The sequence below is a fragment of the Calidris pugnax genome, unplaced genomic scaffold (assembly GCF_001431845.1).
Source record: "Calidris pugnax isolate Ruff unplaced genomic scaffold, ASM143184v1 scaffold172, whole genome shotgun sequence".
Classification (NCBI taxonomy): domain Eukaryota; kingdom Metazoa; phylum Chordata; class Aves; order Charadriiformes; family Scolopacidae; genus Calidris; species Calidris pugnax.
In genome coordinates this window covers 711,821-726,090 of record NW_015090897.1, presented here as the reverse complement: position 1 = coordinate 726,090, position 14,270 = coordinate 711,821, and the positions used below count along the sequence as shown (strand labels likewise).

At 47.4% G+C, this 14,270-nt stretch overlaps 2 protein-coding genes across 2 annotated transcripts in view; both read right to left on the bottom strand.

The window, feature by feature from the left end:
- Positions 1–4,815, bottom strand: part of GALNT7 (polypeptide N-acetylgalactosaminyltransferase 7) — an 82,682-nt gene extending 77,867 nt beyond the window's left edge. The window contains exon 1 of the mRNA XM_014948401.1: positions 4,798–4,815. Coding sequence (XP_014803887.1) covers positions 4,798–4,815 — 18 coding nt within the window. The remainder of the gene's footprint in view (positions 1–4,797) is intronic.
- Positions 21–14,270, bottom strand: part of GALNTL6 (polypeptide N-acetylgalactosaminyltransferase-like 6) — a 327,656-nt gene continuing 313,406 nt past the window's right edge. The window contains exons 11-12 of the mRNA XM_014948400.1: positions 10,713–10,862; positions 21–5,002 (exon numbers count right to left, since the gene is read on the bottom strand). Of these exons, the coding sequence (XP_014803886.1) occupies positions 4,835–5,002; positions 10,713–10,862 (318 nt within the window). The 3' untranslated portion in view covers positions 21–4,834. The remainder of the gene's footprint in view (positions 5,003–10,712; positions 10,863–14,270) is intronic.

Below are 14,270 nucleotides of genomic sequence, written 5' to 3'. Positions count from 1 at the left end.
CCCCCCCCCCCCCCCCCGTTTAGATTTTCTCCAGTCCAGTGCATTCAGAATTATAAAATGAAAACTTGGGATTACAGGACACCTCAGAACAGATTATGTATTACAGATTCACTAAAATTTGATTTTTTTAAGAGTAAAAATCTTAAATAGAAAGCTCTATACACTAAAGATTTACTAAACTATGTTACTTATTTGTCTAAAATTTTCCAGTCAAGGGGTATTATTTTAGCACGTGAAGTTCAGCAAAATCTCCTGGTAGAGTAGATGTATATAATGCAATACCAGCTATTTTTATGTGTAATATAAAAGTATACATATATAATGCAATACCAGGTATTTGTCCTTGGGTATTTTTGGGGTGGTTTGTTTTTTTTTTTGGTTGGTTGGCTGGGGGTTTTTTGTTACCTTCTGGCTTATTTCAGTTATTTTTTTACATCTCTTTCATAACTTTCTTTCAGACAGAGCAAGAGCCTCAAAAATCTTCTGCAGAAGCTCTCCTGGACCCTTGTGTCCTTACTGAGAGGAGACATATAGACCACGTTTGGACAGGGGTTAAACAAATGAACTTTTTATGCCTGATACCAGCTATGAAAAAGCTATTTCTGATCAGCTTTTTTGTTTGCAAGGGTTTTGAAATGTTTTCCCTCACAACCCTGATGGATTAAAAAACCAAAACCAAGCCCATCATCCTATTCTTTCTTTTTTTTTTTTTAATGCACATCCTGTGTTCTCTTGGCAAAGGCTGGGCTGACAGCATTAAAGGTCGATGCTCTGTGATCAGAAAATGGGTGCAGCCGCATCGCAGCCCCCAGGGCTGGAACGGGCAGCTTAAGAGGGTCCCACTCTCTCATCCCTTGCTGAAGTGATCAGTAAAAATGCAAATAAATTCTAATTATGATGACTTTTTTTTTTAAAAAAACTCCACAAAAGTGACCTGCAGTCTTACAGAGAGGCAACCCATCGAATCAGTTTGGTTTAGCTTATTTCTTTATGCTTCCTCTACGATTTGCTCTGGCATTGGATTTCCTGAGCTGACGGAGACGTGGTGCCTGGGAAGCTGCCAGCCATGAGGAAGACCTTGTTTGGCAGCTCCAGACCCTTCCTTTGCAAATGGACAACCCCCTGGAAGTACCCATTCTATCACTAAAACACCCGCAGTGCTGCACAAACACTTGTTCTAAGGCCATCTCATTTGTCTGGAGTAATGGAAAGTGAAGTCTCATCGTGTCTCTGCACCAAGAGACATGAAACCTCTCCCAGATCCTCCTCCCTCCTTCAAGCCCTCTACCCCAAGGCTTCCCTTTAGTTTAGATTCTGGAATACATGCAGGGAAACACATGATTTTGAAGTTTTGGTTGTACTCGGTGTTTATTCCAGCTTTTCCAGTTCCCATGGCCATCATCTGCTGGCCACAAATAAGAGTCTGATAACCTTACATGGAAAAAATGTAGGGTCGGTGCTGATGAGTTCTCAAGATACAAAGATCTTCTTTTCAGGCACGTTGATTAAAGCCCTCTCAACCATAAAACAATTAATTGAATAAACTGAGCAGGTCATCGGTTGGGTCAGATTAGCAGAGCTCCATGGAAAGGATGAGCCCTTGTCAGCTGACGCTGCTCATGCACGAGATTCAAAGAATATTGAGAAATATCTGGTATTTTTAAAAAAACAAACCCTCCGTGAAGAGAAATACCCCAGCCTTGTGGAGAAAAGCCCATTAAAGCTAAACGCTCCTGGTGAAATATGAGGGGAAGATATATCCATCCATCCCACCAAGAAGTTTGTTGGGTGGAAAGGATACGGCTGTAGGAAGATTTAAAAAATGTTCAATGAGTCACAAAACACTGTTATCGGTGGAAAGCTTTGGAGAACACCCCAGACAGAATTTAATTTAGAGGTAGGGATGATCATTTATTATTAATAAAAACTTCTCGCTGAAGGAGCCCTGTACTGAGCAAGTCCTACACATTTTAGGGACCCCTCACCCCGAAGGCTCCAGGAGCAGCTCCCTGTCCCTGGGACCACCTTCTGCCCAGAGGAGGGGGCTGCAGATGGCTGGGGTGAAGCTCCAGGCCAGGGCTTTTTGTCTCAGATTTTTTTTAAAAAGAGAAATTTGCTGAAGCTGAAACCAGTGAGATAACAACTGTCTTCACTATTAGGCTAATGTGTCCTATATTTTTTTTTTCTGTGCAGTTCTGGTTGTAGTAAATATTTGAAAGATCAGCCCATGAAGTGAAAACAAACCTCCCTTCTCCATCTGCCTCTTTCACATATGTATATATGGTCACATAAGCATATATGCATACATATATATGTGTGCCTGTGTTTTTATGCTGCACCTAGGGTTCTTATTAAACTTTCCTCAAAATACGGACCTTCATTTAACCTTTGTATTTCCAGATTGATCAATGGTTGTTCCACTGTTGACTCATGACAAACTCCAATATATTTTTGCCTATAAAACCTGAAAACATTATGTAGAATATTTTTTTCCCCAAAAAAACCCCATTAGTTATGTGGATTGTTTCCTATCAAGGACTGCTAGACCTCACAATTAGTGCCCAGTGATGGTTACGGTTCCCTTTGGCTGTGCCCTATTACTCTGGGGGAATGCAAAAGGCACGGAAGCTCTTTGCTCCCACAGCAGCCTTGGAATGAGACATTTCACACTCGGAGCATCGGCTGCAGTCAGACAGGAGTGATACCACCCCCCCAGTCTGTGCAGGATGGAAATCCCTCTGCCACCCTCCTCTATTTTGGGCACACAAGTGCTGCTTCCAGGACTGTGACAGTTTGCGGCCAGGCACAAGCAGCAGCTCGAGGGCTGCATTTGCATTTTTTAGGCAGCCACTTTCTTCTTCTCCTTCCAAATCCTCTTTCCTCATTCCCAGGCTGCAAATAACCGATGCTACGAGTGTGGCACCGGGGAAGGGTGATGCTCTCCCTGCAGCTGGCCCTGGGTACCAGGAGCTGGTGAGTCCGAGCATCCTCCCACAGCAGCCCTGCTGCATCCATTCCTCAGAGCACACACCTTCACTGGGAATTTAAACAATGCCTGAAACAGCCCACTTCTTTTCAAACAATAAAATGAGAAGTCTAAGTCTAAGACACATGTCTTTGGATCTCCAACTTGCAGCAACCGCTCAGTGCACGGCTGCATCTCACATTTTTCCCAGCACACGCATCCCAAACGCCACACAGTCTCACCCCCCCAAAACCTGCCCATCACCAACATTTTTTGGGTCTTAATCTACAACTACGAGGGGCTGCCACAAAATAGCACGCAGTTACTGGTAGCAGAACCACCCTCTGGACGCAATCAGTGCTCCTGGCTCATAAACCCAGCTGGAGGAGCCATGGGGAAAGCACAGCCACCCCCCTTCCTCCAAGAGGGACAGGGGTTTTGGTGGGTCAGCCCCCTCTCCAGCCATGGGGATAAGCAACTTAATCTGTGGAACCTGAGCCACCCCTGAGAGGACGTGATCCACCTGCATTTCTGCTGCTTTCATCGGCAAATCCATCCTGTGAGTTACAGCAGGCCATGCACTTACTGGAGATAAATTTGTACTTGCTTTTGTCTTGGAAAATCCCAAACCTATCAATTACGTTCCAGGCATCAGTAGTGGCTGGTTCCTGCTCAGAGGAACCGTCCTTCCCCCAGACCTGTTTCAGAGGCCTCTCCTGCCAACAGCCTGGTGGGTCTGAGGGGCACCACGGGGCACGACCATCAGGAGTGTGACAGCAGTCTGTCTGACCCTGCACTGCACCTCTGCCCAAAACACCAAAATATCATGACATGGAGCTCGTTTGCACCTCTCATTTCCTCCATCGTGACTTCCCGCAGGGATTTCTGCACTCCGACAGCACCCAGCACGCTTCATGCCCATTTTCCAGCCTATTTTCAATTTAATTTATGCCATTTTCCAGCCTGTTTTCAATTTAATTTATACTTTGCTAAGGATTCTGCCTTCAGAGAAGATAGCTGGTCCACAAGCCTTCCGTCACGCTACAGCTGCCGCCGTTATATTTGTCACTGAAAGAAAAACATCTCACCTTGTGTGACAAGGGGATTTGAATCACAGTTGCTAAATATATCACATATAGAAATTTGATTGCTTTACTTCTTTTTTTTTCTCTTTTTTTTCTCCTGAAAGGGGGGAAACGTGAGGGCAAAACCTTACAGATTATTTCATGCTTCGCTACAGTGTAATTCTAGACCCTAAGGTTTCTACCATTCCTATTTGGGTAATGACTGGAATGTAAAAGGGAGGTATTTAAAATTAATTGCAGCAGTTTTGAGGGTTAAACCTGCTTAACCCAGCCTTTTATTAAGAGAACGTCAACAGAGCATATATCTTGTCTGGGGAGCGCTGGGGCGTCACCATTCTTCCCCCAGCACGTTTGGTTCTAAAACCTGGGATTTCTTCAGGTTCCTGTACCACAAACCCATCCCAAAGGGCAGCGTCTGTCCGGAGCTACTCGCTGCAGCAGGACCTGACCTGAGAAAGGCGGGGGGGTTGTTTTACTTTATTAACTTGGAGTACTTTTAAACAGTTTCTGTTTTGTTTTTTAAACAAAGTTTTTTCCCCTTGACCAGCAAGGGAACTTTCAGCTGAAGTTCTCGGCAGCATCCGGCGAGGCTCTTGGCCAAGTTCTTCGGATCCCGTACGTCCCCAGGGACCGCCCGCTGGCTCCTGCGTTTCCCTAAGCCTCGGGGCACATTTCCTGGATCTAGGAAATTTAATTCCTGACTCCTTCCACCCAGATGCTGGCGAAAATGCCGTCTGCAGTCTGTACGCAATCGGGTGCGTTCATCGTTGGTTTCTTTTTCTTTCTAGGAACTGGCCTTGCCGTTAAATTTTTCTAAAACAGTCGTATTAATATGTTCAAAAATCCACTGCTGGGTTTCAGATAAAGGATCGCATCTGTTCATGAAAATCTTCTTCTCGGCTGGGTTGCAGTCTATGCAGCTGCTGCTTACTGCGTGGAACAAGGTTTTGTCCTGCAGGAATGAAAAATAAATTAAATAGAATTAAGTAGCAAATGCCGAGTCACTGGAAATGTTCTCATTTTACAGCACAGGGATTAACACGGCCCCGTCTGAAACAATCCTGTGGTCTCCGTGCACTGCCCGTGTGCAATAACCACAGCTATTAGTAGGAGGCTGCAGAGGATGGAGTGGGTTTTCTCCCTTGGGTTATTATCCTTCACGAAACTGGGAATACAGGAGAGAATGAGGAGGCATCTTCTGGCCTTTAACTAACAACCACAAAATATAACGAAAAAATAGAATGTCTTTTAATTATCTTTGCATACCATGTACTTGCCTGGACACTGAAAAGTGGGGGGGGGTTTGTTTGGATTTGGTTTTGACAGTTCCTACCACGCTTCCAGGCAGCAGGATCTGTGATAGTCTGTCTGGAACATGGACACTCTCCAACTTGAGGAAGAAGAGTATAAATAAAATAAATAAAATGAATTATTAACCGCAGAGCTGCGATGGAGAGACAGAGCTGGGACTGACGCTCTCAGGTCCCACCCCATGGACTGCAGCCTCTGCCCGTGGCCTCCATGAGCTGCTGAAATACACTCTCTCTCTGACCAAGAAGGGAATCCTCACGCTCTTTTAGCTCCCCATGGAGGTCTTGGGAAGGTAGGCATGGATGAAACTGCTTTAAGAAGAATATTTACGATGATGAGTCACCATATGGAGTTCACATAGGTGAGCCTTTGAGAGAGGGGGCCGTGGGAGTGGGTGGACAGTTGGAAACTTTCCAGGGGACAGACATTCACTGCATCTGTGGAAATACATGTCAGCTGGCTCTTGGTAAACCCCATCCAGGCTCTTCCCCTCCCTGCCCAACACGCTCTGCCAGTGCTGTAACACTGCCCCAGGATGTGCCTGTTTGCCCAGTCCTCGAGGGGCGGCGGGGGCAGGAAAAGCTGCTGCTTGTCAGATTGTGATCCATTGAAAACCCAGAAAAGTGCTCTGGGTGCTGAGCAACGACGGCACGGAAACGTCTCTGTAACTAAAAATACCCTGCACTGAGAAAAGAAGTAGGAAGACACAACCAAATATAACACAATCAGTCAACAAGAAATAATAGCTATTTAAAAAACCACTTGTTAAATAGAAGGGGCTTCAAAAAATTGAATTAAGAAGGAATTGAGAAAGACTGGTCAAGTCCAACACCCCTTTTTTTTTCATATTAACACGTGCAGGATGGCGAGGTGAGCAGCCCCTCGTGCTGCAGAGGAGGGTGATGGTGGAGCAGCACCTTCCACCAGCTTCTCATGGTGATGTCCACCCTCCCTGGAGCTCGCCAGGCTGGAACCAGCACAGGAAGGTGGCATCTGGCCCTCCTTCCATAGTCACCAGCCACGGGGGTCAGCCAAGTTATTAGGATGCTGGAGCTGGAACACTGGAAGCTTTAATGGGATGGCTGGTTCAAGAAGAAAGGACAGTGCCTCCGAACAAAGGCGCGCTATGACAAACACTCTGGCCTCTCTGAGCCTTTCTTCTCCCAGAAATATCCAGGGGATGCAGTCTTTGAGGGAAGCATTGTTGGTGCTTCCTGCTAGAAAGCCTGGCTATTAGGAGAGAGAGTGCCTGTAAGAACAGGGACGCAGTTAACACTCTGGAAAAACCTCTGGCTGACTTAGCCCTATATAAAGGCCTATTAATTTATCATCTCAAGCCTCCGCTGACCTGAGGTCACAGCCTGCTGCTCCGACGGGTTTCAATGGCAACAGGCTCAGGACTTTGAGGGGTAGCAGTTGCGTGCACCCCCGACAAGAACTTTCCAAGAGAACCAGATGAATTCCTCCTTACAGCGGTATTAAAAAGCCACGGGAGCTCTGGAGGAGACTGTTCTGACATCTGAAAACAGCAAAGAGTTTTGGGTTTTTTTAAAATCTGCACGAAGGCGAGTCTGACGATGATCTGCAGAAGGAGAAACTTCTCCGTAAGCTAATGGGCCCCGACAGCTGGGGGGTCGGTAATGAGACCCGGAGCCTTTCCTCTCCCCCAGGTCACTGCTGCAGCCTGGCCGAGGTCAGCAGCGAGGGGCAGCCATTAGCTGGGGCACTTCGTCTGGAAGGACTCGGCAGCCCCAGCAGGACAGACGGCCGCGCCGTGAAAGCCGCTCTCACAATGACCAGGCTTCGGCCGTCGGAGGAAACGACCCACGTCCCCCCCAGGGGTGAACTCGCCCTCACGGCTGGTCCCCAGAGCTGCCCAGAGAGGAGGAGCCATCTACACTCTTCTGGGCACCCCCTGGGACCTCGCCAGCCCAGTGTCCAGCCCCAGCGTAGAATTATTGGATCATGAAACTGATTTCACACAACTGTTTCTTTTTAAAAACCTATGGGAAGAGTCCCCTCTTGGCTGCTTGTGCTCCACAACTAGCACTGGTGGGGCCAGGGCACACGGATGGGATCATGCTTTATCGGAACCCATGTGTTACCCGTCGGCCAGAGTGATGCTTCGCTGAGAACTGGAGGCGTTTCCTTCACTGGGAGGAATGGAAATCTGCAGGCACGGTTGGTCCCTGGCTCTGGCACGCTCAGGAATGTCAGAGTCAAGGAAATGGCTTTAGTTTGGGAAGCCACTACCCTCCCAAATGCCTACTAATTTCAGGTTATTTACATTTCTCACATTGGTCCCACCATTGATGGCAGCCCCATTATCACAGAATCACAGAATCTTCTAGGTTGGAAGGGACCTTAAAGATCATCTTGTCCAACCATCAACCTCACTGACAAAAATAGACACCCACACAACAAACAAGAAGCATCACCATCACTAAACCAGACCTCCCAGCACTACATCAACCCGTCTTTTGAACACCTCCAGGGACGGTGCCTCAACCACCTCCCTGGGCAGCCCATTCCAATGGCTGAGAACCCTTTCGGTGAAAAAATTATGGCATCAATGTTTTTTCCCCCCAGATTAAACTCACTTTCTTCTATTTCCAACCCACAGCAGTGTTTATGGTATTACTTGGGTTGATCCTACTCCATGGCTGCTTACAGGGACTCCTTAAAGGGATACTCGGCTGTTTTATTACAGACCAGTATTTTGAATTGGTCCCAAAAAATCCTGATTCTTTAATATTACAGACTTATTAGTCTTTCAAATAGTTGCTCAGATGCAGTTTAACGTGCAGCCATATGTGTGATTAACGGTACGGGAATAAGAACAGAATTTTAACACGTGTTTATTAGTGGTAGTTTTGGCTTCATTCATCTGAAAAGACTCCAGTTTGTACATGCTGAGATTGGTGAGGGTAATGGGGATAAGCTGGGAATTCTTTCAGAAGAGCACTCCTTACCCAAGGTAAAACATCGATGTATTCTACTTGCCACTAAAATATTTAAGCTGTTGTTATTTGCCAGTACCCAAATACAGGTTGTTAGGGTTCCTGTGCTGTAAGAATATGGACTCTTAAAGCCCTGCCTGGCTCCAAACTGTATTTGCAGCCCTTTGCAATCTCATCACGACCCCAGCTTCTCACCCGGGGCTCGAGGACACCAATGCTCATGAGCAGAGACTCCTCCTTCAAAGAATAAAACCCTCTTCTCTTCTAGTTTTACAGGAACAGTGTGACAGCATGGTAACAAACGCTTCCTATCAAGCATCTTATACCGACAAACGAGGGGATTTTTTCCTAAAACATGGGAATTATCAGCAGAGGGACCCGGGACCATTAAGAAACCACAGCATCTCTAAGTGGTGCTGGGAACAGAGCAGAGCTGCTGACCCACTCTCTGTTATTTAAAGGGAGGCAATTCCTGCTTAACCAGACTATTCCTTATTTAGGGTGCAATTTTAGCAGCAGAGCATCCTCTACATAATGGGCTCTAGTAGAGATGCAGTTAAATGGATATAACGTCCTTTTCTCTTGTACAGGCTGGGGTTTGGTTTTGGTTTGGGTTTTTTTTGGTGGTGGTGGGGGAACAACACTATAAATCCTATTGCCAAGATGTTTCCAAACTAGATAAGGATTACATCATTAGCATTTTGGGGGTATAGCTGCACCACCACAGACCTCTGGTGTAACTCTGCCCTGTGTGGGAGGAAACAGACTGTGTGAAGCAATAAAAACCCATTTACTGGGTAGCCCAGCTAAAACTAAGTCTAGAGTAAACAACCTGGCTTACAAAATTCTGTGTTCCCAGCGCCGTTTCTGACACGGAAGGTTTATGCAAAGCCACGGGCTGGCTGTCGGGTGGATGTCACAGCTGTGGCTGTGTCCGTGCTTCCATCACAACAAACCTGTTTCTGGCCGAGATGGAAACGCCTGCCTCCCCGTGACAGTTTTGATACAAGCCCTGCCAGCCCTCTGGAAATGAAAAACGAAGCTGTGCAGAGGATTTAATAGAAATCACACTCTGTATTTTTAAAAAGGTCACTCTTTTTTTACTTATCTGCTGTATTCTGCCCACATCAAAGGCGATGAGCCTTACAGAGGGGGCAGCTCCAGACCTGCATGTTGTCTTATGAACCAGCTACACCAGGCACCAGTGAAGGGCTAAAGGTATGAAAGCTTCTTTCTTGCAGCTTGGGGAGGCAAAAAAGAAAAACCGGAAGGGTTTTGAAGCAAGAAGGTGTTATTTCAGCATTGTAAAGCCAGATATGCAGCAATACAGCCATAATAGTTCACGTCCTCTAGATATCTGGCCCATACTGCTTGCTTTATTACAGGCAATATCTTGGTTTCAAAGGGGTTACGCTTCCAGAAAGTCTCGTGGTGGATCTCCAGTTGCAACATAAAGAGGGCAAAAGGCAGAGGCTAATTAGCAGGGGCTCAGAAAAAGGATTGGGGCAAAACTATATGGTTCTGAATTATATTTTATATACATATATAACAATATATCATATTATTGTACTACATATAATTTCAAACTAGAAAGCACTGTTGGGTTTATCTGGCAACGTCCAATTCTTGCCCTTTGGCCTCAGCTTAAGGAAGGGGGTGGGCACGAAACGTGCAGGACGCGTGAGAGGAACCCCCAGCATCCCTGTCCTTATCCTGCATGGAACACAGGTTATTAGTGAAACTGTTAATCACGGCAACCTGCTGATTAACCATTCAAAGCCCCTAACAACAACAACTCGGTGGCCCTGCCAGGACCTTCTGCCCTGCCTGAGGCTCTGACGGTTCCCAGCGTGACGTCCTGTTTCCAGTGATTTATAGAAACGGGCTGAGACGTGGCAGATCAAAGCAGTGTCTAAGCTGCTTATCTTTCATTTATAAACTCCTGCCTTCTTTGGGCTTACTGCAGTGCTTTTAATGTTAGGGGCTTGGGTTTTTTTTTTTTTTGAGGGAGATTTTTCTGCCACTTGTAATCTTTAAAACGCAGTAAAACAATTAATATTTAACTCACGAGCAGCATTTCTTGCTGCTGTCACACTGGATGAAGACATCTCCAGCATTTAAAATGACACGAGCGACCTGACATGCCAGGATGGTAAAACACCTTCCAGGGAGCAGCTCCACCCTCCGAGCTGGATCAGATCCATTTTCACTTCAATTTGACCTAAATAGCTGAAGGCTCAGAAGGAACACGCTCTGGGGAGATTACCACGAAATGAAACCCGAATGAGACGGGGTGGATTTTAAAATAGCAGCTCTCTGCTGGGAAAACAAGAGCCTGTGCTAAATGGAGGGTAGGGGGATGCTCGGGGGGGTCCCCGGGGTGGCTCCCACCTTCCTGTAGCTCCAGTGCTGGTTGCCCTTCATCCCGTGGCAGTCGTAGAGCGTCACGGGGCTGCTGTGCGAGACGGCGTCGAAGCAGAACTTCCTGCTGTGCAGCGGCTCCCCGGGGCGGATGTCCTCTCGCCAGCCGAAGGTGAAGAGCTGGAAAAGCCACCAGGAAGCACGGTGATGGATTATGAGCCATAAAAACATCGTAAATCACACGCCGAACTTGATGCATGGCTCCCTACCCCGCACACCTCGGCTGCTGGTTCAACGAGACCCTGCCTGGCTGCAATTAACCTTAATTAAAGCTGGTATGGTGTGAAAAAAACCCTAACATTGGTCATTGAGACAATTATTCCATCAGCCCATGATCCCTCCCCACCCGGGAAGGGAAATCAGGGAAAAACAAGGATATCCCAGGGTTGAAATAGAAATAGATTTAATAGGATAAGACTAAATAATTAACAATAACAATAGAGAACCAGTACTGTTCCTGATATTAATGTAGGATATAGAGGGACTACCCATTCCCCAGCAGAAGCCGTGCCCTCCCCGCAGGGACAGCCAGTGTGGGACCCTGTGAGCGCTGTGGCTTGGGGAGGGAGGGAAGGGCTCAGGGCTGTGGCACTGGGGCAAGGAGTTCTCAGGATCCCAGCCATGGAGGGAGAGAGAGAGAACTCCTCAGCAAACCTTCTAACTTCTCTGGAATGTGCATTCATGGTATGAAATAACCCTGTTGGCAGCTTGGGACCAGTGCCCGGGTCTCACTCCTCCTCATCCCCGCACCCGGTGAGCTGGAGAACACCGAGACCTTGAATCCCACAGAGCCCAGCTGGCTGTAAAGTAAATATTTTCACTAATTCAGACACCAGAGTCTTCTAAAAGTTGCAGCCTTTCCAGGCATTAGGAGAGAAATTAGTCCCGTGTTGCTCAAACGGGGACAAAAGCACATGGATGTGGAACGTGGCCAGGAAGGTTGTGCCAGGAGGGCACAGTGCCCGTGGCCAGGGAGAAAGCAGCCTCCGGCGATGGGCTGTGTGTGGGGAGGGGGGACACGCCGTGCTAAAGCCTGTGTTTGCCCTCCTTACAGCCCCCCTCACAGGCTCTTGGGCTGCAGCCACCTGGGACTTGGACAAACTCTGCTGGCAACGGCTCCCCAGCGCCCATTTGTGTCTGAAGAAGCTTCATGGGGACATCTTCCCATCACAGCGCCTTTCCCATGTTCAGTGAACACTTCCCTTCTGCTTAGTATGGGACACTGGCTTTTTCTCCCCAAACAACACACGTATGTGGACACGCTGAGAGAGTTGGGGGGGGTTCAGCCTGGAGAAGAGAAGGCTCCCGGGAGACCTTAGAGCCCCTTCCAGTCCCTCAAGGGGCTCCAGGAGAGATGGGGAGGGACTCTGGATCAGGGAGGGGAGCCACAGGACAAGGGGGAAGGGTTTGACACTGAAAGAGGGGAGATGGAGCTGAGATGTGGGGAAGAACTTGTTTGGTGTGAGGGTGGTGAGAGCCTGGCCCAGGTTGCCCAGAGAAGCTGTGGCTGCCCCATCCCTGGAGGGGTTCAAGGTCAGGTTGGAGGGGGCTTGGAGCAACCTGGGCTGGTGGGAGGTGTCCCTGCCCAGGGCAGGGGGTGGCACAGGGGGGGCTTTAAGGTCCCTTCCAACCCAAACAATTCTGTGATTCTGTGATTCTAGCATCATTACCTTTCTACTGCCACCCTGTGAGCCACAGGCAGCTTGTTAAAGCCCTTCTTCTTGCTGCCTGTGAGGAGTGCTGAGCTCACAGTTCACAGAGGAATCCTCCATCAGGCGCCGGCCGCCTGAAACGATGCTGTGACTCTGCAGCCTCTCCATCACCAGACGGAGGTGACAGGTCTGACAGCAGTGAATGGGAAGATGCAGAGTGCATTTTCCTTTCCCACGGACCAGTCCTTGCAGAAATCAGGTCGTAAATCGCTACCAAGAAGCTCTGCTGAGAGCTGTCAGGGTTTTTTTTTTCTTTTTTCTTTTTTTTTTTTTGTGTCAGTGCTACTCTTCAATTTTTGGCAATGACTTCTGATTTTCTGTAGTATGAACATGGAGAACCCTAGCTCCGGTGGCAGGTCCTCCCCCAGCACCCCGCTCCATGGTGGGATCAGCATTTGCAAATCCAAACTGGAGCTCGGCCTCGTATGGGCCTGACCCTGAACATTTCTGTTGTGTGTCCCTGATGTTCCCCCTCTCCAGACGACAGCTGTCTTTTCCCCATGGGCTTTGTGAAAGGTACAGCCCATAACAGACACTCACCTTCAATGCTCTACCCTCCTCCAAGCGCCGCATTTGAGAGGCGTTACTATTTCTCTCTGCTTCAGGCACAAAATACAAGCATATATCCGAATACTCGCTTTTTTTTGGTTGTGTGTCTCATTGTAAGTCCTTGTTCTCTCCGTTAGCTGCTGTCACTCCCTATTTTCTTCAGTATTATAGGTTTTCTAGACAGCATTTTCTCAGCCTGCCCCTGTGTCCTGCTTATTTCTTCATTCCCCTGGAGTGCATTTTACATTTATCTGCAGTAAAATGCGGCAGACAGCTTTAACTTCATTTTCAAACCAATTCCTGCTTTTTAAAAGGCTAAGTCTTCCTCTACTCTTCTTCATCTTTCTTGGAAGCAGCCTCATGGACTCCCTAGGAGTCATTTCACGAGCACAGTCAGAAGTAAGACTCAGTACAGGAAAAAGCTACGCTGCTGCAAAGGAGAACCCTGAGATCATTTTCCTTTAAGGAGAAACTAACAAGAACCATTTCCTTTCTCTTACCCTTCACCTTTCTACAGCCGAGTAACAAACCCAGAGCTCAAAGTGAGGAATAAGAAATACCCAGAACAAGAGAGATCCTGGTCTTTCCCTGTGGGTGCCTCCCTCCCCACACGCTGCATTCCGTGCATGACTGGTGAGGGGTTTTTTATTCCTTTCCACTGAAAAACAGCATCTGTGTAACACTAGAGCTCAGTCTTTAGCACAGATTCTTTATCCTCCCTCTCAGTCTCCTGTTTTGTAAACCAGTTTCATTTTCAAATCAACAAGTACGTCTTCTCCCCAGTGATACTGCTGTAAAAATCAACCGTGTTAGGGGCACGAACTCATTTTTAGGACTAAGAGAGAGAAGGAAAAAAAAAAATTGATCAGAAAAAATGTTATAATTCTCTATACACTCAACTAATATTAAGATTTTGTAATTACAGACAGAATTTGAAAGCCTACAGTCCTTCAAATCTCATCACTCTAAGCTATCCTCCATTATACAGCAAATTCTCTCTAGTCAACGCTAAATCTGGCCAATATAAAAGTTATCTCTCCCCTGCATAACATCCCACGGTGCCCCATATATTTAGGCGAGGTCCTGAGGAAACAGTGCTCCCCTTTGCCACCACCCATCACTCTGGATTTCACTGTTCCTTTGACCTGAGCCTCCTGCACCCAACTTTACAAGACATGGATGAGCCCTTTTGTCCCCCTCCATCCATCCCTGGCTGCTCGCTGATTCCAAACAAGGCTGCACCTGCATCTCCAGAGAGGTTATTGAT